Source organism: Desmodus rotundus, chromosome 3 (assembly GCF_022682495.2).
Source record: "Desmodus rotundus isolate HL8 chromosome 3, HLdesRot8A.1, whole genome shotgun sequence".
Classification (NCBI taxonomy): domain Eukaryota; kingdom Metazoa; phylum Chordata; class Mammalia; order Chiroptera; family Phyllostomidae; genus Desmodus; species Desmodus rotundus.
The window spans coordinates 8,503,442-8,530,137 of NC_071389.1; the positions used below are offsets into that span (position 1 = coordinate 8,503,442).

At 53.4% G+C, this 26,696-nt stretch overlaps 2 protein-coding genes, 1 long non-coding RNA gene and 1 pseudogene across 9 annotated transcripts in view; 2 read left to right on the top strand and 2 right to left on the bottom strand.

Moving 5' to 3' along the window:
* The window catches only part of KAZN (kazrin, periplakin interacting protein), a 386,173-nt gene extending 383,585 nt beyond the window's left edge, over positions 1–2,588 (top strand). For all 4 annotated transcript variants that reach the window (XM_053920000.2, XM_053920001.2, XM_045190537.3 and 1 more), the window contains one exon: positions 911–2,588. In XM_053920000.2, coding sequence (XP_053775975.1) covers positions 911–1,075 — 165 coding nt within the window. In that variant the 3' untranslated portion in view covers positions 1,076–2,588. The remainder of the gene's footprint in view (positions 1–910) is intronic.
* On the bottom strand, positions 1,510–10,777 carry LOC123479115 (uncharacterized). The gene is made up of 4 exons (XR_006654625.2): positions 10,648–10,777; positions 4,670–4,731; positions 2,523–2,719; positions 1,510–1,634 (listed from the first exon to the last, which is right to left on the bottom strand). It is a non-coding gene; the product is annotated as an uncharacterized lncRNA (long non-coding RNA).
* Positions 10,778–21,128: 10,351 nt separating this feature from the next.
* On the bottom strand, positions 21,129–21,572 carry LOC112298973 (pancreatic progenitor cell differentiation and proliferation factor pseudogene; annotated as a pseudogene).
* Positions 21,573–23,517: 1,945 nt separating this feature from the next.
* Positions 23,518–26,696, top strand: part of TMEM51 (transmembrane protein 51) — a 48,653-nt gene continuing 45,474 nt past the window's right edge. The window contains exons 1-2 of one of the 4 annotated variants that reach the window (XM_024554252.4): positions 23,801–24,141; positions 24,591–24,750. The gene's annotated coding sequence lies outside the window, so the exon portion shown is untranslated. Of the gene's footprint in view, positions 23,653–23,800; positions 24,142–24,521; positions 24,751–26,696 lie in introns of those variants that run through there. The other 3 variants (XM_053920702.1, XM_045190541.3, XM_053920701.2) reach the window with 3 other exon arrangements.

Below are 26,696 nucleotides of genomic sequence, written 5' to 3' on the forward strand. Positions count from 1 at the left end.
GGCGGGGACTCAGGCTGACCTGGGGCGCAGAATGGAAGTGCGTAGACACAGATGGCAGGAGCAGATAACCCCAAAATCCTCCCGTTGCTTCAGCGGACCTTTGGGGATCCCTGACAGCGTTCCAGGCACCACCCTAAGCACGGGGTATAAGCACGAATAAGTTACCACCTTCCTCTTCAGGCGCTCTCCACCCAGAATGAGCATTGTCACTAAGGGCAACACCCTCAAAAGGGTGGAAAATGGGTCTGAGGGAGGCAGAAATAAACGTACTCTTTTACATAACTAGCAGAGATACACATCCGGCCCGTAAACAGGAGCTCGGTGTATCTGTGGTGTCAGTTCGTGGCGGGAGTGTAATGAGGGAAAAAATACCTAAGATGCTCATGTTGGGGAGGGGGGATAATGAAAAGATAGGAATTATTATTCCTATTTTGTAGCTGAGAATACCGAGGTTCAGAGAGGGCCAGTGACTTGTCCAAGGTCACACAGCGGGGATGCAGCAGAGCAGGGATCTGAGCCCAGGTGTGGGAGCCTCTAAAACCCAGCCCCTTCCTGCCACACCAGGCAGTACTAGAGGGTTTCCCCCAACCGTGCTCCAGCTCGGCTCTGTCACACCTGTTCTCAGCGCTCTCCCACCGAGGAGGGAGGTGGCAGACTGTTGGGCAGTCAGAAAGACTGTATCTGTCCTCAGCCTTGCTGACCAGCAGGTGAGCAGGGAGAGCACGAAGCTCTCTCCTGATGTTAACTCACAGTAGAGTATTATTATGAACAGAAAAAGCACAGAGAGGTTAGATGAGTTACTCAAGGTCACACAGCAGTTAGGATTGGAGGCCCCCCCATTTCCCAGACCCAAAAAGGCAATTCTTTGTCCCCCACACCCCCGCCTTTGGTCTCATTCTTCTCTTCTCAGCTGCCCCTGGGGAAGATAGGAAGGGGCTTCAGCAGCAAGGAGCCCGATTTCCACGAGGACTACGGTTCTCTTCAAAACGAGGAGTGCGGAGACGATGACCTTCAGGGCAGGCCGGAGCAGGGCCGCCTGGAAGGCTACAATGGCCTGGAGGTCACCAACGTGTAAGGGCTGATGCCCCGCCGGACCCAACACGGGGTTTCGCCTGCAGGAAGAGTAGCTGCGCAGCCACTGTACATAGTGACCTCAGGCTGAGCACGCTCCTCTGGTCCCGGAAAAATCCCAGCACGCTGCTGCAACTTCAGATAGGAGCACAAGGAACAAGGAGACCCCTGCTATGGACCTCCCGCTCCACGGGAGGGTGCTGGCCACGAGGGCTTGTCGCCGTGCCCAGCCCCTCCGTAATCCAGGCGTCCCTCAGAGTGACTGACCGGCAGCATTGTCCTGGAACCCTGAACCGAGCTGCCAAGGTGGAAAGAGGCCTGTGATGCCCCTGAACGCCCTTCCAGGGGAGCAGGTGGGACTCCAGCCAGGCACGCAGAGCCCAGGAGTGACCGTGGTCGGAGCAGACATAGCCTGAGGTTGACCAGTCCACACGTGGCCCAGGCAGCGAGGTGACAGGAAATGCTGCCTCTGGCTGAGACGTCACGCAGAGAGAGGTCCCCTCGCCAGCATCCTTGTCCCCATGACTGAGAGCCTGGGTTCTTTTTCAGGTCACCAAATCCCTCTTGGGAGAAAGCGAAACAGGGAAGTCATTTCCTCTACCCTAAAAACCCCGTGTCACGTGGGGTGGACATGTCAAAGAGCTATTTGCCCCATCCTCCCCGGGGCAGTTCCACAGGGTGGGGGCAGGAGAATGATCCATTCAGGGTGGGGCTTAGTGGTGACATCTGCAGGAGATGCAGGCAGCCTGTCATCGGGGTGAAGGGCATGGTGACGGCAGGATGAAGGACGACTGAGTTGGGTCCATGACAACTGCACCAAATGTGGCGATAGATCTGGGATTGGGGGCAGGGAAACGCTCACGATCAACCCGGCAAACCTTTGCTGGGACGTCTGCCACCTGAAAGAGGTGTGCTCGCCCAGTGTCCTCACTGAGATGAACCTTGCAGAGCACAGTCGTAAAGACGGTGGAGAGAACGCCCAGCCCTTCGCTTGTCTGTGCCACTGTTTTGCCTCGCAGCTTCTCCCCAGTGGCCTCACCTCTCTGTGCCTCGACCTCTTCATCTACTATACTTCTGGTTCCCTCCCAGGGATGGTGTGAGGATTAACCCTTGCTAATGTCTGTAACACACTTTGTAACCTCTCAGGACACGGGTGGGAAGTTGGGGGTGGGGGGCTGTCTCATTTCTCATTTACGACGCAGAGCTGACAAGGAGCTGCTTCTCCCTAACTCGGTCATGTTTGAAGCCATGGGGAAAAAGAGGACAAGGAATGTTTAACGTTTCGATTCTCTAGAGCCCCGCAAAGGGCTCGGCCACACAAAGAGGGAAAAACCCCATGCGCTCAGCCCCTGGACACCAGTTGGGTTCGAGCGCTCGGGCTTGACTGAATTCCTGGACCTCAACGCTGAGCGATGATGTGGGAAGGCCGCGTGCACTGGGGTTCTGCTTACCCTTCAGTTATCAAAGCGAATCATCCATTGGAACTGCGAACTCCACTTCCACTGAAGCCACTCGCAGGGAGAGTCAAGGAGCGGTTTGAATTTCCAGCACCTGCAGCGGGCGTCAGCCTCTGGGAGCTCCTCAGCCCAGCGCCTGCCTCCCGAGGAGCCGTCCTCCCCAAGGCCGATTCCACAGCGTTCTCTCTCCCCTTCACAGAAGCACAGCCTTTCTTACCGCGGGAACCAAATGCCCAGTGGGCGGGCAGGTAGATGGCCCTCTCGTCTGAATGTTTGGCCTCCTAGGGACACATTTCTGACTCCAGGGACTGAGGGCTGAAGCTCTGGTACCTGCCTTGGCTTTGCGGAGGTTCCAAACCCCCGGACCTGTATGACATTCATCCACACACGCGGGGCCTGAAGCCACAGAGCCCACCGCCCGGAAGGAGAGCAAAACCTCTAGCTAGGCTGCTACCCCAGGTCGTTCCTGAGCCACCACCCAGGCTGGGTGACCCAGCCCCCCAGGACCTGCCTCCTGGGGGCAGCAAACCAGGAGGGCAGTTATTCCCTCAGGGGGTGGCTGAATGCAGGCCTGGTTATTTGAAACTAACATTCACCCGACTTGTCAGAAATAAAGCTTTCATTGTTCCCTGACTCCATCCCTTCGAGGACAAGATGAGCAAGCAGACAATTGGGGGTCACTGGCAGGGATGGCATTGGGCTAGATGGCCTGGGGCAACACGAGCAACCTGAAAGGCACCTTCTGGTCCGAATGATGCAGTGACCACACATTCCCTCCCACAGCCCTCCAGGCTCCTACCCCTGACAGCCAGGGGAGCGTTGGAAGCTGGCTTTTCAACATGAGAACAGGTTGGCTGATGAATAAACAAACTCCACACAGTCACATCAGGGGGGCTTTGTCTGCTGGAAAAACCCTAAATGGCAAAGCTGCTTTGAGGGTGGGTGGAAGAGCAGGGTGCAGAAAGCTCTGGTGGCTCACTGGCAAAGGCCGGCTGAGGGCCCCTGCAGAACGCTGGCCTGCCACGTCCTGTCCAAACAGCCCCAGTCGTGGTCTTGGTCCTTACGGGGGACGTGGCAGCTGGACCCGGGAACAATACAGAGTGCTCCTCTGAAAGGTGGTGTCGCCCGGGCCTGCAGGGGCTGCCCCTTGAGAAGGGGAACTAGGGGTCAGAGGGAGGGGAGAACCAGGGTAGGCGGAGCCATTGGAAGGCACCTGCCTGGCAGACTCACTCTCTGACCCCAGTTGCCTCTGAGAGACCCCTTTGTGCTTGGCTGAGCAGAGCCTTCCCCCAGGAATCTGTCAGCATCGCAGTCGGCCCACCCAGGCTGCAGGAGGCGGGGAGAGGCCACGGCCAACCTGATGGGACTACATGAGGGGGAGGGGCCTCGGAATAATGACCCTGAACCTTGAGGTCATTGATCAGGGCTGGGTCTGGCAGCATGGGATGACTTGGGTGAGATGGGACTTTAGGCTTACTGCAGGGGCACCCAGCCCCTCGGTTTCTCCAAGGCCAGCCCCTCCCTGCTCATCAACACCTGTGTGTTCGGGGTGCTACCACCTCTGTGCTACTCTCCGAGGCTCCAACAGGCTCCTGGCAGTTTCGTGGCAGGAAAAAACCCCTGTGGGGAAAAAACAGAGGGTGGGAAGCAGCACCCTCTGAATCTAACACTGCTGCCGATGGTTGGCTGGTGGGGAGAATGTCCCAGGCCCTGCCACGCGAGGGGGTTGGTGGCTGCCAAGGAGGCGAGTGGTCCACGAACACAGCTGATGTTCCTGGCCGCTGGTTGCCGGTCGTGGCCCCGAATGTCTTCCCAAGAGTGAATTTTAACACTGTAACAATAAATACTACTGCACAGCACTTATTGCTGACGAAGTGGCCTTTCTCTGTGTGTGTTCTCATTTAATTTTCCCCACAGCCTCTTTGAGGAGGTTATGAACCCATTGCACAGATGAGGAAACTGAGGTTGGAAAGGCTGAGAGGCCTGCCCAGCTCTATGAAGCTAAGAAATCACCAGGAAGAAACGCGAACACAGTCACCTGCCCCCAAATTTCAGGCTGGTCCCTCCCCACCCCCTGCACCTCCCACTGTAATATTGGTGATACCACCCTCCCCTACCCTCCAGCCTAGGACTTCCCTTACCAGATGGCATTGCTCAAAAATGGAGCCCAGGTGTGCTCTCTCCTGCTGGGAAACTTTTCCAACTGGAAAAAAAAAAAAAAAAAAAAAAAACCCTCTAGGACAGAACAAGTAGGATGTCTATATTAGCCAGTGACAAGTGACAGAAACCCAACTCAAACACTGGTTTAAAAATAAAAGGGTTTACTGGCTGACATGAAGAACAGCCCAGGACCACGGCTGGGTTGGACAAGGCTGCATTAGGTGTGAAATGCTCTTTTCAGGGTCTTCATCTCTCCTTATCTCTTGGCTTTGCTTTCCTCTCCATCAAATTCATTCCCAGATAGGTGGCCCCGTCTGTCGGCAAAATGACCAACAGACACATGACCTCCCAGCTCAGCAGCCCTGCACAGGACAAGGCCTCTGCCTGGTAGCTCTAGCAAAGTCTTAGGGCGGAACCTCATTGGCTTGAGCCAGGTGGGGTCAGCACCAGGCCACAAGCCCTGAAGGGACAACACACTGAGAGAAGAGTGTCCTATGGCTCTTAGGGGACAGTGTGGGATCCTTTCATGTGGCCAGAGAGCTTTCCTCTTTGCTGATGGCTTCTTCCCCTCCCTAGCAGGTGGGGCAGGGCAGCGGGACCCCAGGGTCAGCAGCCCCTGCTACTCGGAGAGGGAAAGAAACTTGGTCCACGCACCCAGCAGCTCACAGGCGCACCAGCAACAGATCTGAGAATTCAGGGACTTCTGACCCAGCGATCGGGTTTAATAACAGCTAACACAGACTGGACGCTGCCCTGTCCCACACAGGCAGGGTGCCTCACCCGGGCACTACTGACATTCTAGACAGACGGTGCTGGGGGACAGCGGTGTCCTGTGCATTGCAGGACATTTAGCAGCGTCCCTGACCGCCCCTCACCAGGGGCCACTTCATCCCTCTGGGTGAAGCCAAACGCCCTCTGGGGAGGCAAAATCATCCCGCCTCGAGAATCCCAGCTATACGTGTTTTTGCCCATTCCATCCCCCGGAGCTCTTTCAGGGAGGCATTGTTTTTCTCGTCTGACAAACGGGGAAACTGAGGCACAGAGAGGGTGCCTAGATTCTCCGCGTCCTAAGCTGGCGAGTGGGAGAGGGGATCTCGGCGTGGGCAGAGGGCTGGCCACACGCAGCTGTTCACAGTGAACAATTCCTGAAGCCAGATAGTCCCGGGCGGAAGGACCTCCCCCTCCGGCTGGATCCGCCCCCTCCACCTGGCAGAAAATTGCTCTATAAATTACAGGTAAAAGGGGAAACACAGCTCCTCGGGCTCCGGACTTATAACAAGGTGGTCACTCAGGGACTGGAATGGCCTGGTTGAGTGAGTACTTCCGACAGCCAACCCCACACCATGCCTCCATCAACTGCAATTTGCAGGAAGTTCCCGACACTTGCCCAAGGCCTCGCAGCCAATTCCTGAGCAAGCAGAGGGCAGCAGAGGTGACAGCCGCCTTACTCCCCACTTTTCTCACCGTGGTCAGAGATCGGGCAGAGCTGGCCGTCCTGGCTGTGCCCCAGACACAGGCTGCGTGGCCTATCCCTCTCTGGGCCTCAGATGTCTGCTGAGGGATTCCTCCCAACTTCCACGGGCCTTGGGGAACTGCTGTGCCCCCACTTCCTGTCCTTCTTGGGGGTGGGGGTCTGATGATCATCCTGCCCCTATGGCCTCCACCCCTCTCACCCCAGCCCTACCTTCAGGGAGGTCACATGATGCCGTCTGGACCAATCGCAGCCCTGCAGTCCCCAGGCCCTGGGATTGCATGCACTGAGATCCAGGGAAACAGAATCTTTCCCTGGGCCTTTCAGAAAGGTTAGCTCTCACTTGCTTTTGGGTCTCGAGCCATAAGATGTGCCCCAGCGTTGCAGGGCTGCCATGGTCCTACTCCAGGAGGTACCCCCGAGAATGGGGCCAACCAGAGAAGAAAACAAGATGGGAGAATGGTGCAGGGAGGGATGACATGTGCCCTGGATGCAGCTGTCCCTGAAGCTGGTACACTCCTGCTTCCTGAGGTTTTTGGCTGAGTGACACCCTAACGCACTCCCTTCCCCCCATTCCTTCCCTGTGTTATTTTGCTGGGGCTGCCATTGCAAAGTGCTGGGGGGCTTAAACCACAGAAATTTAACTTTTCGCAGTTCTGGAGGGTAGAAGTCCAAGATCAAGATGCCAGCAGAGTCAGCTTCTTCTGAGGTCTCTCTCCTCGGCTCGTAGATGGCCGTCTCCTCCCTGTGTCCCCTCTGACCTCCCTCCGTGTGTGTCCATGTCCTGACCTCTTCTTAGAAAGATGGTTACACTGGGCCAGGGCCACCTCGACAGCTTCGTATTAACTCAGGTTTGAAGCCCCTGTCACCACATGCAGTGACATTCTGAGGCACTGGGGGTTAGGACTTCAATGTGTGAATTTTGAGGGGAAACAATTCAGTCCACAACACTCCCACTGCTGGATTAGGTCACCTTGAACTGGTGAACAAGACCTTCTTCCTAACAGCCAGGCCCCGTGCTACGACGTGCTTTCTGCACGACCCCCTTGAGTCTGCAGAAGGGGGAAGCAGTTAAGACATTGGCCACACAATTGGCATTAGTAAAAGTAGGACTTGAACCCAGATGTCCACCACTATATTATATCCTTCCCTAACCTGGGTGTTATGCTTCTAGTAATACGACCACTATAGCATCAGTTTTTTACAAGAAGTCCACATCCCACAGTTGTCTCATTTAACTCGGACAGCTGAGTCAGAGGTGTTCAAGTCAAGCCGTAGGAGTTACTGAAGAAGTCTTGTTAAGAATCCAGATTCCACTGCAGCTGGGGTGGCTCCGTGGACTGAGTGCCAGCCTCTGAACCAAAAAGTCGCCAGTTCAATTCCTAGTCGGGGCATATGGCTGGGTTGTGGCCAGGTCCCCAGTAGGGGGTGCACAAGAGGCAGCCACACATTGATGTTTCTCTCCCTCTCTTTCTCCCTCCCTTCCCCTCTCTAAAAATAAATTAATTAAATCTTTTTTAAAAAATTCAGATTCCCAGATTCCCAAACCTAATTTAGATTTGGCAGGTAAGGCCTGGAGATCTACATTCCAAAGCTAAAATGCAGATCCCAGACCTCAGAGGTTCTGATGCAATAGGTATGCAGGGGGGCTTGAGCATGTTTTAAAACCTCCTTGGGGGATTTTGTGACCCAGCCAGGGCTTGGACCCTTGACCTTGGATAACCCACTCCAGGGTAGACAGTCCATCACAGCTCGAAGTTCCACCACTCTCCACTAGATGGCGAGAGATACATCCCTCTCAGCCCCAGCCCAGCCCAGTTCAGTTCAGCAAGAGGCAAACCAGCCCAGACCACCCAGAGATCCTCCGGGAGAGGTGGGGCTTCAAGGGGCAGGCCCCTTACCATCCCTGTCCCCTCCCTGCAACCTGGAAACAGTGCTTCTTAATGGACGAAAAAATATCTGTTTCCCCCACAGAAGGCAAAAAACACATCTTCACTGGGACAAGCAAAATTTGTAAGCTGGACTCAGAACAAATCAGAATACCTGAGATGCTCTCCCAGCCAGGAGACCTGGATCCTGAGCCCAGTACCATGCTCGAGGGTGACAGGCTGCCCAGCAGGAAGTGAGCTGAGAATGAGTCCTCCCACCAGCCACGAGGGCCCCACCAGCCACGAGGCCTCCCTCCGTTGATGCAGCTCCAACAGGAAGCCCCAGCTGTTTCCCTTCTTCTGAAAGGTCCTAGGCAGGTGGCCTCCAGGAGCCCCACACCTGCCATCTGCTGTGAGGCAGCTGGGGAGCAGTGGGACACTTTCAAGGGCCATTGTTCCTGGGCAGAGAAGACTATAAAAACAGCCCCACAGGACCATGTGGGTGGCCCTGAGGGAGTCAGACACACAGTCGGGGCATCTGAAGAATGTCCATAAACTTCACCTTGTCCAGCCACCTGCGTCCTCCTCATAGTGCCTACAGGACAAATGACTCTTCCTCCTGGCCCCTGGGCATGCCAAGCTGGGCCTCGCCCTGTGGGTGTCAGGACACCCCAGGGACAATCAGGCAGCCGGGTGTGGAGTGTGGAGGCGGGGAGACCCCCGGGCAAATAAAGACAGGTGTGTGTGAGAGCACTGGTGAGCTGATCAGTGGCTCCCTAAAGATGTCCCATCCTAACCCCCAGAACCTGTGACTATGTCACTCTACATGGCAAAGGCAAATTAAGGTTGCTAATCAGCTGATCTTATTAAAATAGGAAGATCATCCTATTTTAGGATTTAGGATGGGCCCAAAGTAATCATAAGGGGGCCTTCAAAGTAGACAGAGGCAGAAGAGGAGAGGGGAGAGAAGAGAAGCGTGACTGCCGAAGGAGGTCAGAGTGACGTGACGTGAACAAAGGCTCAACCACGTTCCTGGCTTTGCAGCTGAAGGAAGGGGCCACCAGCCCGGGCATGTAGGCACCGTGGGCAGCAAGAAGATGGAAACCCGCAGATTCTCCCCAGAGCCCCAGAGGGAACTCAGCCCTGCCAACAACCTGATTTTTAGCCCAGCCAGGCCCCTGGCAGACTTCTCACCTACAGAACTATAAAGCAACACATTTGCATTGCTGAAGGCACCAAGTTCATGGTATTTGTTACAGCAGCCCTAGGAAACTAGCACGGGCAAGGCGGAAGATCAAGGTTAATCACACTCAATCCTCAGCTCAGCCCCAATGCGGGGATGAAAAGGCCTCCATTTCGAGGCAAGTTTCACATTGCGGGTTAAGCGGAAAAGCCGGCCTCGGACTTGGTTTGACCTGACTCCTAAACCTGTGTTCTTTCTGACGCCCTCAATCTCAACACGGTGGCCCAGTGTGGCCAGCAGGTTCTAAAATGACTCCAGGGCCGTCCCCCCTCCCCGGGGAGGAGGCCCAGGGAAGCCCTGGGAACATTCCCTCCTCCAGGCCGTCCTCGCCCGTCCTCAGCAGCCTGCTCCCTGACTCCTTTCCACCCTCAGCTCCTGAACCTGCTCAGCCAGAGAGGTGGCCTTGGCAGGGAGCCAGGGCAGGCACAGAACAAGACGCTCCTGTGGGCTAGCTTGGAAAACCATCTTGGTTTTAATAACATCGTTGCATTGAGAGAAAATATTTTGATTCCTGTTGCGCCCGCATCAAGAAACCCTTGGAATGTAACTGGCAGGTGAGGCGTGGATGGGCCGCTCCTGTGAAGCTTACTCAAGGGTTACGGCCGGGAGTGTTCAGTGTGCAATTGTCACTGGTAATACCGTCGGGCAGATAAGGGCGGGATGACATGCTCGCCCCCAGGCAGCCCTCCTGTTAGACAAACCCTATCTGTCTATAGAAATAACTCTCCAGCCCACACAAGGAGCAAGGGAGACAGGAACCAGGGATTTCACAGGAATATGAGCCTATCCGGTCATTAACCTGGGGTCCTTCTCAGGGGGGCAAGGGCAATTTTAAAGATTCAGAGACTCATAAAAGAGACCTTGGATCAAGTTCCTATTGCAGAGTGGTGGAAGAGCGCCTGAGATATTCATCCTCCCAGCCCTCAGGTGGCCGGCAGGTCAGAGGCAACCAGCAAGTAAACAAGTAAATCATCGCACACTGTAGGAAATGCTCGGAAGAAAGCGGGGAGCACCTGGGGTGGCTGGTTTCCAGCAGGGAGGTCAGGGGAGGCCTCTCTGAGGACATGACATTTTTCAGGAACTGAGGCCTGAAAGGGGTGGCAGAAATGCCAGTCCAAGAGCAGAGCTGGACAGCAAGCACTAAGGCCCAGACGCAGAACAGACTGGGCCCGGAGGAGGAAGGCGGGTGGGGCTGGAGCGCATTCAAGGACCCAGGGACACCTCCCAGGAGGTTCCATCATTCAGGTGCTTGTAAGACTTTGTTAAAATGCGCCCCCCCACCCAGAAAAGAGGAAGTGGAGGAGCAGATAAAGGGACAGGTGAGGCAGAATCAAAGCGACCTCCCCTGCCCAAACACACACACATGCACGCACTCACTTGTTCCAGGGCTCAGTCCTGCGGTCCTGCGTGGGAGGAAGACAATGAGGCCTTTCCCTGGCTGACTGTGGGGAAGAGAGCCTGAGGGAGAGATGATCTCGGAGAACAAGGAAGCCCTGGTGCCTGAAACTCTGTGACCTTCTTTGCAAAGCCCATGTGCCTTGCATTTAGGGTGATCTTACGTTAAGACCAATGCCAGCCTGCCAGGAAGTCCTGTCGGCCCTGCCTTTGAAACGTCACCTGGACAGGTCTCCCTCCACTGTCCCTGCTGGGCCAAGACCCATCATCTGCCACTGCATTATCGTCACAGTCCTTTCGATGGTCTCCCTGCTTCTTCTGTCTTTGCCCTCCTTTATTCCCTACATAGCAGCCAGAGTGGGCTTCAGAAGCATGCAGTCGGATGTCACTACTCTGAAAGAGGCTCCACAGTCTCCGCACGTCACTCTGAGTGAAGGCCAAAGTCCTCGTGGGGATCTGTGCGGCCCTGTAGACCCTCTGCCCTCACCTCTCTGACCGCATCACCCACCATTTGCTCAACTCACTCCGGCCAAACAGTCCTTCTCAATGTTCCCAGACCCACCAGGCAGGGTCCTGCCTCAGGGCCTTTGCACTTGCTGTTGCTTCTGCCCAAAACATTCTTCTGGTCCCGCAGCACCCACCCCGTGTCACGGCACTCCCCCACCTCCTTCAGGGTTTCTGAATGCTACCTTCTTCGATCTTTCTGGCAAAAATCCAGCTCTCTCTGTCCCCAAGCCTCCAGCATTTCCCATCCTGTTTCCTGCTTTGTTTGGTTCTATAGTACTTACCTTTAACCCCATACTTCACCTTACTTATTTACGCATTTATTGGCCTTGCCCCTGGGAGGACACAAGTTCTGTGAGGGCAGGTACGCTGGTCGGTTCTATCCCCTGCTGGATGCCCGGAGACTAAGACAGTACCTGGCACATAGCAGGTGATCAGGAGGGTTTATCGACAATTGAATAGAGTAAATCGAGGAACTGACATCTAATAAGCATGGTAAGATGACTGCTAGAAGTCTCTGAATTTTGGGGACAAGAGCTTCCATGTCACCCGATAGCCCTGGCGAAGATCAGTGACTGGAACTCCTCCGCCCGGTTCGCGGACCAGGTTGCTGGTGCCGGGACTCTTCATGTTCCTGGCCCGGACGCTCTCCAGCTGTGAGGCGTCAGGCAAGTCACTTCTCTGGGCACCACTGTCACCATCTGTCAAACGGGAGGAATGCACTTGATCTTGACCGTCTCTGAGGTCTACCCACATTCAATCGGCACCCCCAGGATGGGGAGAACTTCCTTCCAAGGGCAGAAAATCAAAGGCCAGATGACATTTTTGAGACGGGAAATGCTGGCAGCGATGCTCTCTCTCCCCTTTCTGCTTCTCCCACTCTCAGGCCTGCCGCGCTCTAGTTCCTTTTCCCCTTATCTTGGAGCATTTTCACAAAAAACGTCTGAAAGGCCTAGGGTGTAGGCCTGACAGAGACGAGAGCCACAGCACACGAAAATCCAGGCGCCAAACAAAATGTTCATAGCGGCTTTGTTCACCGTAGTCCCAACCTGGGAAACCCGGAAGTCCATCAACAGGACACTGAAGAAATAACTCAGGGTATATCCACACGATGAAGTGGTATACGGCAACGCGGGAGAGCGAAAACCCTGCGTGGGTCCCAGTGCCACGTGGGAGAAGCCAGACACGAAAGAAGGCATACGGTAGTCCCCTTTATCTGTGGGATTATGCTCCAAGACCCCAAGGGCAGGCCCGGAACCACGGACAGTACCAAACCCCATACATGCTACATTTTTCCTATACGCATATAAATACCTAAGATAAAGTTAACTTTTAAATTAGGCACAGTGAGAGATTGACAACAATAACTCATAATGAAATAGAATAATTGTAACAACCAGCTGTAATGAAATTTGCATGAATGTGGTCTCTCTTGTCGCTCAAAATACCATATGAAATGGGTAGCGCGGGGTGAGACAGTGGCACATGCTACTCAGAATGATGTGCAGTTGAAAGTGTATGAGTTGTTTATTTCTGGAATTTTCCACTTAGTATTTTCAGATTACAGGTTTCCTCGCGTAACTGAAACTGTGGAAAGCAAAATTGAGGATGGGGGCCCTACTGAACTGTATGATTCTGTTTATTTGAAGTTCAAAAATAGGCGAAAGCAACTTACGGGGGTGAAGGTTAGAACTGAGGGTACTCAGGGGGGTCTTGACAGGGGAAAGGGCCTGAGGCAGCCTTCTTGGGTCCTGGGAATGCCCTAGATTTTGATCTGGGAGGTGGCTACAGTTATGTACATAGGTAAAAACTCACCAAGCTGTCTACTAAAGAACTTTGTACCTCACTGAATATAAGTTATACCTCCGTGAAAATGAAAATAAGTAAAAGGCCTGGGACCAGAGGAGGGTTCCCGCACAGGGAGCGGGACACAACCCACCAACAGGGGATTTCCACGGGGTCGGGTGGCAGTTCCCACCTCCCCCCACAGCCCACAAGCTCACTAACTCAGAACTCAGCACTTCTGGCCACTGTTTCCTCCTTCTGAGCAGCCGGGTCCCCAGGAGCCGAGAGGACGCAGGGCACAGCTGCTTCTGTCTCCAGGCTGCTTGGCTCCCCCATCACCCTCATACCCAACCCCTCTACCTCCTTCCTGCCTCCCAAGAGCCAAGGCCTCAGAGCGAGCCCCATTTCTCCGTCCTTTGCCCAGCTTCCCCCTACAATGCTCGATAAACCCGAATGAGACAGAGCGGGAATGAGGCCTGGCAGCTCCTATGGGCCTTTGTGGCTCCCTGGGTGAATCCACGGAGTGCTCACCCTTGGTTCACTCCCTGGTGCCCGCTGCGACACTGGAGAGTCGCATTCAACTGCCACGACTCTATCCTCGGTTCTCAAGTCATAATTCTGCTGAGACCAGTGACCCGACTCAAGAGCAGCGTCACTCCATCGTCCCACCCCCTCCGTGACCCAGACCAGTTTCATTCCTGTTGGGAGCAGAGCCCCGTGCCTAAGCACCAAGCCAGACCACCTCACGTATGCACAGTTCTGATAAAGTGAATGGTGCCCCGTGTTAGCTACAAGGCAACGTAAGTGAAAGAAATGGTTACGTTTCCAACAGGAAAATATCACAATCCCAATTAATACAAAATGTTAAACTTTAAATCACACTAATTTTAAGAAACACCACTTCCGCCTTTCTGGCCAGGGGGCTCAGTGGCACTGTCCAGACCAGGTCCAAATGCCACCCCTGAGGAAATCCAAGGGCATGGGGTGGGTCTGTCTTTTCCCAAGGCTGCACTGAGTTTTTGTGGCCAGTCTCTGGGGCAGCAAAGGGAGGGACTGATGGAGTGTCAGAGGCTCCTTTTCAAGGGTGAGGACGGAATGCCCGGTGCCCAGGTGCTGAGACAGAACAGCCCTCCCGGAGCCCCAGTGACCAGAAGCTCATGGATTGCTAGCAATGCCCTTGGACATGAGACAGCCAAGGGATGGTGGGGAGGACAGGGAGCTGAGCAGAAACCCCAGGGCCATCCTCTGAGCTCTGAGTTATAATTGGATTTTCGGAGAAATGGCTTTGCCCAGCTTGCAAGGCAAGCTGATGATTTGCAAATTGACAACAGCCAGCTTCTACTTTCTCCTTAATTGGATTGGCCAACCCTCTGACTCAACCTCTCGTTTTGTCCTTCCATTTTTACCCCTGCTCTCCTGCAGGAAGTCCCTAGGCACTGGCTGTCCTGACTGCTCACACTGAGGTTAAAGTGAGGGCGAAGGGTCAAAATGTTAGTGTCAGGCATCAGCAACCTGTCAGTCACGGCCATCCTGCCAATCAGCCAGGTAGTAGGCGGGCCTTGTGAACAGTTTGACCAGTGGACTTTCACTTTCATCCAGGTAAGAATTCTGACAGGCCCCTGCCGGGGACCTGGGAGCCCAGGAAACAGAAAAGGTGGCAGGAAATAAAGCCTTACCTTTGTGAAAACAGAGTGGCTGATAGGGTAGGATCTGTGTCTAGTCCCAGCTCTGCCTCTCACTAGCTGTTGACCTGGGACAAACACTTCCTCTCTCTTAGCCTCATTTCCAATTTGCATGGAAAGAGCTCAGCACAGCATGTCGCCTGTAGAGAGATTCAGACAGCTGTTGTCACATGTCTGCAGAAAGGGATGGAACAGCAAAAAATAGAACCAAACAGTCCTGGCTTTTGGATTTTGAAAGCCAAAGGAAACTGAAAGGCCCCATGTGTGTAGAGACAAGAGAGTAGACGGGAGGGGGTGGGGGGGGATGGTACAGGTGCAGGGCTACCAAGGCTCCCTCCCTCTTAAGACAAAATAGAGTTCCCAGATCAGGAGGAGGAAGGAGAGTCTGAAAGGAAGCCAGGGAAGCCAAGGAGGAGGACCCTGGGCTGTGTCCCATGGTGACCTTTCCCTGTGTGGGGCCATTCCGATCCTGTAATGAACAGCTATGCAACTCATCCAGGCAGGTGGGTTTCTGCACCCTAGCAAGGGACAGGCAGAACATGGTCCCTGGGGACCCAGAAGTGACACAGAAGTAGGAAAGAGTGAGGGCCAGGTAGATTTTGTAAATGAGTGAATCCAGGCCAGATGTACAGTAGGGAATGGCGAGGACTATGGCAAACCCACAAGGGGGCATGCTTGGTCTAAAGGGAAGGCCACCACCCAGTCGGGTTCAGCGGATTGCTGACCCACTGGGATGTGTGCCCAGAACGATCTGCTCCAGCTAACTAGATTGTTATGTAAAAAAAAAATCCCATTTCAAATATTGCCAACTAATTTCTTAAAATCCTAAATGGACCAGGTAAAGCAAATCTGTAGACTGTGAATCAGAGAATGCCAGATAGGGACTTGTTCTGCCAGGTTTCCCTTGGGCTCAGCATGTTGTGGGAGTCGGGGGAAGGGACAGTTCAACATGAACTTGCAGGGGCCGACAGCCAGCAGCCAGTCTGGGGACTTGGATGGGTGGCATCTGTACCAGATGTGCCCCTACGGGGACTTTGGCAGGACATAAGGCTTCAGAATTTAGATGCAACCCCAGCAAAAGGGAGGAGAACATTTCCGCCACCTGGCAGAACAGGGGCTAGGAAGATAAATTAGGCTGAGTCATGGAAAAAGTTCTACTTCCTGCTCGCTTAGGCATGCAAGCCTTACCCTCTCACCTAGTCTGGGAATCTGGGGAGTTTAACCGTTTCTGTGCTGCACGGGGTTTTTGAGGCCCTTCCCCCCCTATCTCTGTATTTATTTTATTGATGTATTATTTGGGGTGAAATCTTTATTTTGAAATAATTATGGAGTCACAGGAAATTGCAAAAAAAAAAAAAAACTTACAGGGGGATCTGCGTGTCCTTCCCCAGGCCTTCTCCAGTGGGAACACCTTGCATAACTGCCCCACAGCGGCACAGCCGGGGAGCTGCCACTGAAGCAATGCGCAGAGCTCACTCAGATTCCATGTTACACGTGTGTGTGTGTGTGTGTGTGTGTGTGACCAACACCTCAATGGAGAGCCAGAACTGTTCCGTCCCCAGAAGCTCCCTCAAGCTACTGCAGTGTAGTCCCCCCACCCAAACCCCCTCACCCTGGCAATGTTCTTCATCTCTATAATTCCAAGGATGTTATATAAATGGAAGCATACAACATGTAACTTTTTGAGGTCGGCTTTTTCCACTCAGCGTTACCCCCTTGAGATCCCCCCAGGTCGGTGAATGCAGCCATAATTTGTTCCTTTTGATTGCCGCGTAGTCCTCCACGGTACGGCTGGACCACGGTTTAAACATTCACCTACTGAAGGAAATTTAGGTCGTTTTCAGTGCTTGGCTATTATGAGTCCTTATGTATTTATAAAATTAACTTTGAAACTGTCCACCAGTGGACACTGTGTTCTGAGTTCGGGCAGGGGCAACATTTTCTGTAATCCCTCAGCCATGGAAGTTTGATGGGTTTCGGGATGGGCATGTGACTCAGTTGTGGCACGGGACTTTCAAGGAAGTTCACTGGGAGCTTCCGGGAAAGGTTTCATCATTGATGGAAAGGGACCTGTGGGAAGAGAGAGAACTGGAGCCTGAGGGGGTGATGAATAAGGAGGCTGAGCGAATTGAATCAGAAGGGCCCACCTGATCGCGAAGGCTTGTCCTGGTCGAGGAGTCTGGACGTGGTGCTGCTGACCCCGCACCCTGGAGAACGGGCTCGAGGGAGACAGCTTGGGAGAAGGCAGCAGTTAGGAAGTAGCTGGGTGAATTGCACTGGTCGTGAGACCAGAGGGCGTTTCTACGGGACGGGGCACAGAGGAGTGTGGGGCGAGAAGGAGGTGGAACGGCTGGCCGCTGTACTCAGGGTCTCAGGAACCTGTGTCCTAAAGCCCCAGGGTCCTTGCTAACTCCACCCTGGCCGGTGTGATTCATTGTCACAGGCACAGTTGCGTTGGTAACTCAGGTAGATATATATTTCTTTTTTAAAATATATTTTATTGGTTATGCTATTACAGTTGTCCCATTTCCCCCCCCCTTTATTCCCCTTCACCCTGCACACCTCCTCCCACCGGCATTCCTGCCCTCCTTGCCCCCTCCCCCTGCCCCCGCTAAGTTCATATCCATGGGTCATATATAGAAGTTCTTTGGTTTCTACATTTCCCATACTATTCCTAACCTCCCCTTGTCTATTTCCTACCTACCATTTATGCTACTTATCCCCTGTACTTTTCCCCCCATTTCCCCTTTCCCGTCTCTGCTGATAACCCTCCATGTGATCTCCATTCTGTGATTCTGTTCCTGTTCTAGTTGTTTGCTTAATTCATTTTTGTTTCTTTTTTTTTTAAGGTTCAGTTGTTGATAGTTGTGAGTTTGTTGACATTTTACTATTCGTATTTTTTATCTTCTTTTACTTAGATGAGTCCCTCTAACATTTCATATAATAAGGGCTTGGAGATGATGAACTTCTTTAACTTGACCTTATCTGGAAAACAGTTTATCTGCCCTTCCATTCTAAATGATAGCTTTGCTGGATAGAGTAATCTTGGATATAGGTCCTTGCCTTTCACGACTTTGAATACTTTCCAGACCCTTCTTGCCTGCAAGGTTTCTTTTTAGAAATCAGCTGATAGCCTTATGGGAACTCCTTTGTAGGTAACTGTCTCCTTTTCTCTTGCTGCTTTTGAGATTCTCTCCTTATCTTTAATCTTGGGTAATGTAATTATGATGTGGCTTGGAGTGTGCTTCCTTGGGTCCAACTTCTTTGGCACTCTCTGAGCTTCCTGGACTTGCATATCTATTTCTTTCACCAGATTAGGGAAGTTCTACTTCATTATTTTTACAAACAAGTTTTCAATTTCTTGTTCTTCCTCTTCTCTTCCTGGAACCCCTATAATTTGGATGTTGGAACATTTAAAGATGTCCTGGAGGTTCCTAAGCCCCTCCTCATTTTTTTGAGTTCTTGTTTCTTCATTCTGTTCTGGTTGAATGTTTATCTCTTCTTTCTGGTCCAAACCATTGATTTGACTCCTGGTTTCCTTCCCGTCTTTGTTGGTTCCCTGTACATTTTCCTTTATTTCACTTTTCATAGCCTTCACATTTTCCTCTATTTTGCAACCATACTCAACCAATTCTATGAGAATCCTGATTACCAGTGTTTTATCTCTTCATTGCTTAGTTGTATTTTTTCTGGAGCTGTAATCTGTTCTTTCATTTGGGTCTTTTTTTTTTTTTTTTGTCTTGGCACACCTGTTATTTAGTAAGGGGTGGGGCCTTAGGTATTTGCCAGGGCGGGGCAACCAAATCACCTGTGCTGTGACGCTGTACGTGGGGGAGGATCCAAGAGGGAACAATGCCACTTGCTCTGCTCTCTGCCAGTTTTCAGTCACTTCCACCACTACCCACAAGCAAAGTGGGCCCTTCTGGTGCTGATTCCCAGGTGGGTGGGCTTGTGTACATGCTAGGACCCAGTGGGTCTCTCCAATGAACTCTCCTGTGAGGCTGGGAGTTTTTCCTGCCACCGCAACCCCCACAGGTGTTTTCAGTCAGAGGTTTTGAGGCTTTATTTCCCCATGCGGGGACCCTGGGTTGTATGGTCTGTCTCACTTCCCAGTTGTTCCTCCCGGTATATCTGCACACAAATGTGGGACCGCCCTGTCTGCCAGCCGCCACCTTGCCATGAGTGCTCTCTGCCCAGCTGCCCATCTCTGCCCCTCCTGCCCGTCTGGGTGAGTGTTTCTTCTTTAACTCCTTGGTTGTCGGACTTCCATACAGTTCCATTTTCTGTCAGTTCTGGTTGGTTTATGTTTTTAAATTGTTGTTGTCCGTCTTTTGGTTGTGTGAGGAGGCACAGTGTGTCTACCTATGCCTCCATCTTGGCCAGAAGTCTGCGATATATTTCCTGAGTGAAGAATTTTCAGGAAAGGGATGAAAATTGCTTTGCTTAAATAAATGGTCCGACTATCCAATGTTACTTTACTACATGAGCCCGGTTTCTCTGACACACAGACCTGATTCAGCCTTCAGAGAGGTTGGGCCAATAAGTCACAGGTGGTACCTGTACCTGAGACATATTCCTCCCCAGTGACTCATGTGAACTGTTCCAGATGAAGGCCAGGTTACAAGTTCATGTACGTATGTGATTTACTGCTGACTTTGCCAAGAGTCACACAGCGGACACGTTGCTCAGTGACTCAAGGGTTTAGAAATGAGCCCTGGTGAAGAGTAGGTGGGAAGAGGAAGGGTCACCTGCCCAGAACAGAGCAAAAGGAAAGAGTAGCGGGGGGGGGGGGGGGGGAAGACCACAGCACTGGGGCAGATAAAGGAGGGTGCCCTCCTGGTGGACAGTACAGGGGACTCCTGGCCTCTTTTTTTCTTAGTTTTTATTAATTTAACACATTCTTATTAGAAAAAAGAAACCTTCCCCACCACATATACACACACGCATATGCATGCACACCCCTCCTTCATTTTTAAGGGTAACCACAGTTTGATTGGACTCCTCCCACACACTTTCTAGGCATAAGCAGATGTACATGTGTCTGCATCTTTTTTTTTAAACTGATTGTGTGGCTTCATCATGTTTGGTCTAGTGCCTTTCTCAGGAAGTGATACATCTTGGATATTCTTCCTTGTCAGATAGTGCTACCTCCTTTTTCATGACTTCATAGTATTCCGGCAGGAGCCCGCCCTATAATTTATTTAGCTTCTCTCCTATTGGTGGCATTCAGGTTGGTTACAATGTTTCACCATAATTGGCAATGAAAAATCCTTGACATGTGTTCTTGAGCATATATGTGAGTTCTGCATGGTGATATATTCCCGTAAGTAGATTTTCCAACTTCGCTTCATGACAGATTGGTGTCTAGCCACTGACTAGAGACAGTTCAACATTTTAAATTAGTCATTTGCCCACTGAGGTACAGCGAATTCTCAGAAGAGCACTGTTTCCTCAGAGAACCCAGACTTTCAGAACTGGACAGGCTGATGCTCCAAACGACTCACATTCAGATCACACTAGGTCATTTACAAGGCACTTTGTCACATTCTGGTTCACCTCATCCTCATACTGATCCTTCAACATGGGTATCATTAGCATTACTCTTTGATAGATGAGGAAAAAGGCTCAGAGAGGAGGAGACATCTGCCCAAGGTCACACAGCTCATAAGTGGCAGAGGACTCAGAAACCCAAACAGATCTGATAAAATCCTGCCTTCTTTCTAAATCCATAATTCATGGTGCTGCTTATGGAAGAGCTTTATGGTGGTCAGTTACCTGAAAAGGAAGGTGAAATAAACATCTTCCTACATGGCGGACTTTGCAGGATGTACTAGTTTCCTGTTGCTGCTGTAACAAATTGCCACAACCTTCATGGCTTAGAACAACACAGATTTATTATCTTACAGTTCTGGAGGTCAGAAGTCCAGAACTGATCTCACTAGGCTCAAATTATGGTGTCAGCAGAGCATGCTCCTTCGGGAGGGTCTAAGGGAGGATCTATTCCTGACCTTTCCAGCTCCTACAAGCAGCCCATACTCCTTGGCTTGTGGCTCCCTCTAGCCACCGCATCACTCTGACCTCTTCTTCCTCGGTCACATCTCCTTCTCTGACTCTGACCCTCCTGCCTCCGTCTTATAAGAATCCCTGTGAGTATATCAGGTCCAGCAGAATAATTCAGGATGATCTCTCTATCTCAAGATGCTGAACGTCATCATATCTGCAAAGTCCCTTTTGCCATGGAAGAGAACAACATAATTACGGGTCCTGGGGATTAGGCGTGTGAACATCTTTGGTTTTGTTTGCTTGTTTGTTTGTTTTCATGCTGGCTGCTTGTCGTTTATTCTCCACTTGGTGTGAGGCACAGGTTACGGGGCGTCAGAAGGCTCTGTGTGGCTTGGGCAGTGAAGAGCGGGGCTCTCTCAACTCTTTTTGGTGTTTTGCTCTTTTGGTGTAGAAGAACCCACTGCTCCTGCTTGCTGCAGCCTGCCTACTCTATGGGTGGGGTGAGGAGGGAGGAAAGGAGTAGAGGAGGAGGGGTGGAGTGAGGGGCTCAAAAGGGCCTAGTCCCTGGAAGTCTGCTGGCTCGTGGTGGCCACTCAGGTTGGGGCTGGCATTGGCTTTGCTGGGCTGGCCACCAGGATGCTTCCTTGTGGCTTCCTGAGCCAGGTCACAGGTGATATTGCTGCTGGAGGCCTGGGGAGTTTCCAAGAATTCTGGGGACTCCAACACAGTGGCCATGAACAGGAGAGTGGACTTCCCGAAAAAGACACTCACCCACCAGGGACCCGGGTTGGCCTTGGGGAGACCAGTGGGGGATGGCTTCCCCAAGGTACTCAGCACCGCCACAGGAGCTGTTCCCAGAAGTGGAGCCCAGGCAGCACGCAGGTCATAGTTGTGGGAGGCCCGAGCCGAGCGGCTGGAGGGAATGGCTGTCATGTTCTTGCTGTGGACCAGTGGAAACCTCAGCGGCAACCCCTGGCAGGCCTCTGCACATGATCGGGGTGGTGGGAATGGGGGCGCTAGGCCACGGAGCCCATTTACAGAGGAGAGACCACAGCAGGCCATAAGTTGTGAACATCTTTGGGAGGCCATTATTCTGTCCACCACACGGGGTTCCCAGCATAGTGATTAAGAGGAAGAGTTGACCTCAGTTCAAATCCTGGCTCTACCACTTGCTAGAAGATGCAAATACATAACTTCTCTGAGTTTTAGTCAGCCTCACCTGAAAAACTGGAATAATAGAATATTCCTTCTGAGGCTGTTGTGAGGATTAAATAACACAATGTATGCAGAGCAGCTGAAACATGGGGCTCAGTACATGGTAACTGTCATCTCCCCCACTGCTCATTATGGTAATGGGCAATAGGAATTCCACCACTCGAGATTTCTTCCTTTGGCTCTTTTCTCAAGCATGTATCTCAGGCCCTTGTCAGCTGACACTGTGGGATAAGTTGGCAGTTAAATAAAGTCAGGTTCATCAATGGGACATAGAGAACCTGGGAAGATTCAGAGAAACTAACCACACAGAGGGAGAGGGCCCCGAAGGGTAGAATGACAAATGGGAACACATCTCCTCTCCCGGCTTCTCGGTTTTGCCTGTGGCTCAGCTTTGCCTGAGAATCTCTCCGGCCTCTCCACAGATCAGCCAGGGTAAGCCAGCCTAAAAGGAACGCTCTGAAGATGGTTTTCTGAGATAGACGGGACCTGCCCAGTTGGGTTTGCAGCAAAGCGGGACAAATCTGGAGTCAGAGCCTGGCGTGGAAAAGGACTGAGGCCCTTTGCCCCCAGGCAGGAGCCGGAGCAACTGTCCGAAGGGATCATCCCCAGTCCAGGCCTCTCTGAAGCCGGTCTTGCAGCCTGACAGGAAACCCAGATTCCAGTCTTATCTGAGAGCTACGTGCCTGTTTCCCATCCTTCCTCTGGAGCCTGGAAGGTTCCCAAATTCATTGTCTGAACTTCATGAAGTGTGTGTACACAGATCTCAACCAGGAACATGTTATCACAGGTACCTTCTTACCCGAAGGGCTCTCCCCAGTCACTAAAGTAGTGTTATTGTTTGGGGCTTTCACTCATTCAACAAATATCTATTAAGCACCTGCTGGGAGCTAGACAAAGTAACAGGGGCCCAGGAATCCCTGTCCTCAAGGAGAGCAGGAGTCAGACTTGTAGTAAAGAATTACATCACTGGGCAGAGACTGGGACACAGGTGACTTCCCGACAGGCAGACAGAAAGGGGGGAGTTGAGGGGGGGCCTTGTCCCAAGGTAGAGAGCATGTGCAGACTGAAAAGGCATTATTCCAGAGCAGGGAGAGAGAACACAGCTTCTAGAGCCAACCAGCTGGGGACTGACTCCTGATACTTCCCAGCTGTGTGACCTTGGGCAAATGACCTCAGTTCTTCAAGCCTCCACCTTCTGCTCTGTAAAGTGGATGTAAGCAACAATTGTCTCATGGGCTATTATAAGGATTAAATGAGATGGTGCAAGGGAAGTGGGCCCAAATGCCCTCTCCAACCTCCAATCACAAGACAGCCCCAAATTTGGCTTTTCCTGAACACCAGGCTCCTGTTGACCTGTTACGGGAGGGAGGAACAATCCCACAGGGTATCCGCACACACATGGAGACTATGTGTGCCCATGAATTCATCAGTTGGGAAGTGAACTTGATTGCATTTCCACCAGGGTGTCTTAATTTCTGTCCCCAGCTGGGTAGATTCCCAGTAGGAGGCGCCTTCTGTCCTCAGCTCCATTCTCTGACACTCAGCCAGCTGCCTATTGCCTTTTCTAAGGGTTTGAACTTCAAAGGACTGGACACTCACCAGAAAAGGGGACCCTGGCCTGACCTCTCTTGGAATTCACACAGGCTGAGATGGAGAGAGGAGGCGGGCTACTTTCTCCCTCTCGTTAGAACCTAGCTTTTCGGTGGTTTGGCTGAGATCAGCCCACCTAGTTCGGATGCCAGGCCGGCAGGGTTCCAGAGCAAACCGCCAGGTCGGGGCCAGAGGCAGAGAGCTGCAGGTAAGAGGCGCCCTTATGGAACTCGAGTTCACACTCCCCAGAGCCAGGCCACTGGCAGCAGCACCGGGCTCGGAGCAGAGGCGGGGCATCTGCCAGCCGCCGCCTTAGGCAGGACAGCGATCTGCGCTTCGTTGGGAAAGTTCTCTGCAAAGTTGGGAATGGGCGTCCAGCAGAGGAGAATCCCCGGCCTGGGCGCCCCAATCCCGTTTGCTGGTACCGGCACCCGAAATGGGCTCCACCCCGGCGAAGGCCCGGGTGCGCAAGCCGGAGGGCGTTCAGACCACTCCAGAGGGGGAGGGGAGCCGCGCCGAGGGCAGGAGCGGACTCGCTTTCCAAACCTCCGCCCATCAGTCACCTCGCAGGGCACAACCTTGGGCGGTGCAGGCGGGCCCCAGCTCCCCGAACCCCACTCCCGCCCCACGAGGGTGAGAGGGAGGCAGCCGCCTCCCCACGAAGAGCCAGGAAAAAGCCATCGCACCGGGCCGCCAGGTGAGTGCGGGGCCAGGTGAAGGAGCGGCGGATGGTCCGCCGGGCTGTGTCTAAGCGCTGGAGCGGGGTGCGGCGAGGGGTGGGGTGTCTCCCAGCTCTACTCAACCCGTCAATACCCGGGCTTCCAGCCCAAGACCTTACTTAGCCCGTCCCCCCATCCAACAGGCCCTGGAGCCTGTCCCTCTCCCCACCTCGGAACTGGTCGTAGCTGGGTTTGGGGGAGGACTTGGGCCCAGAGTTCCCCCCGGCACTCTCCCAGCCGACGCCAGGGAGTGGATGCCCGCCCAGGGCCTCCGGGTGGCGCGGTCGGCAGGGAGGGAGGGTCGACTGGTGGGCGGCGCCTCTCCGGGCTGGAGGCCTCTCCCCACCGGCACCGCCCTCTGCCTCTCGCTGTCCCTTCCTCCCTCACGCCGGCGCTCAGAGGCCGTGCTTCCTGCGTCCTCATCCAGGTCCCGGAGAGGGAGGTGCGCCCGGTCCGTCACCGCCTCCCTTGACCGAGACTCCCCAGAGCCCCCAGCCCCCCAGAGGAGGCAGCCCCGGGGGGCCGGGGTCGTGGGGTCCCCAGCCTCCCCACCGCCTGACAGAGACCGAGCTGGACCCGCCGCTGGGGTGAGTCTGCGTGGCCGCCGCGCCTCGGGGAGTGACTGTTGGTTCCCCAGGGGAGGGAGTCAGAGGCAGTCTCGGTCTGTCTGTCTCTCCGTCCGTCCGAGAGCTTTCTGCCCCGGGTCGGGCGCCGGGAGGACTTCGTACTCGCACCCCCCGGGACAGCGCCCTTCCAGCGCAGGACACCTGCGCCCCCAGGGCATCATCGCGCTGGGGCCAGCTGGCCTCGGCCAGGGGAAGGCGGCGGACTCCGGGGCCCCCTGTTGGCGGGGACTGTGCCATCCGCCCGGCGGGTTTTGAACCCTTGGCCTCGACAAAGAGGCACCTTCCACTGGTGCTCAGAGCAGAATTTCCTGGTAGGTCCCTGAAAAACCGCCTCGGTGCTGCCCGCAAGCTCTCCCCTCTCCCATCCCTTACTGCTTTCTGGAAATCGAGGCTTTTTCGCCTGCTTGTGTGTGTGTGTGTGTGTGTGTGCGTGTGTGTGTTACGTACTGGAGGCAAAAGGGCGAGGGAGAGGGTGTGGGCAAAGCCGGGGGAAGCTCAGTTTCTTCACTGAAAGTGCTGTAAAGTGCGAACGATAACCTGCTGGGGCGAAGTGGGCACTCGTGCCGGGCACATTAGCAAGTCCTTGGAACCCCAATCAGATCCGTGGTCTGCGCCCTGAAGGGAGGCGTGTGGCCTGGGAGTGTCGCGTCTGTTTAGAGGGATGGTTAATTTCAGAAAGAAACCTTTCCTAACCCAGGGGCGAGGGAACAGAAAGCCTGGACGTCCACTGGTTTCCTTACTCCCGCGGAAACGGCCTTGAGGCACCTGTGCAGCGTATGCACGAACGGAAGAGCCAGTGTGACCTGTGCCGGGTCCTTCCAGCCGCACCGGGGTCCAGGCGCTGGGAAGCCTGGCCGGGGTGGGCGGGGCGGAAGGGGAGTGGGCGGGGCCGGAGCCTGCTCCGGCGAGCTGCAGGAGGGTGATTGCCCTCTAGGTGGGCTCTGGCTTTTGCTTTCCCAAAGCTTCCCTAGTGAGAGGTTGGCTCTGGGCCCTGTGAACTACTTTGACCCTTTGGAGACTTGTCACACAGGATGTCGACCTATGTTGATAGGGCCAAATGGAATTGGGAGGGAGCCCCTTTCCCTCCAGATACCTCTCTACAGCTTGCCAGAGGTACACTCAGATGGGGAGAAAAGGCAGAAGAGAGAGGAGGGAGGAGGCTGGCGGTGCCTCTGTTCCTCACGACTCCTGAGCTGACCGTGCCAGCCTAGTGAGTAGTAAATGATGAGTGTCCCAGCGAGGCAGTGATAGAGTCAGGCCCCACCCAGGAGTTTCTCCGTGACCCACCCTGGGTAGTCACTTTGCCTCTCTGAGCCTTGGTTTCTTCATCTGTAAAATGGGAATGGGATATTCATGCCTAGCACCCAGCAAGTACTCTGGGAACTTATGTTACAGGGCTTAGAGGATAACAGAAGAAAGAAAATAACCCAGGCTGAAGCATGACAAGGAGACCTGCTAAGGTTCTGACTGGTGTGGCTCAATGGGTTGGGCATCATCCTGCAAACTGTAAGGTTACCGGTTCGATTCCCGGTCAAGGCACACGCCTGAGTTGCAGGCCAGGTCCCTGGTTGATAGCGCACAGGAGGTAACCAATTAATGTTTCTCCCTCACATCAGTGTTTCTCTCCCTCTCTTTCTCCCTTCCTTGCCTTCTCTCTAAGAGTAAATAGAATCTTTTTTTAAAAATCCCTGCTAAGAAAAGAATGTTAGGCTACTCCACAGTGAGTTGAAATCACTCAGGGGGACAGGGAGAAGGGTGTCTGAGCAGATGGAACACCATAAGCAAAGGCATGGAAGTATGAATGTCATGGGGTGTGCTGGGCAGGGGTACTCAGGTAGTGACAGATGGGGAAGTAAAGGGAGTGGAGGGTCTGGAGTGAGCTGGGCTGGATAGGCGAGGCCAGGTCA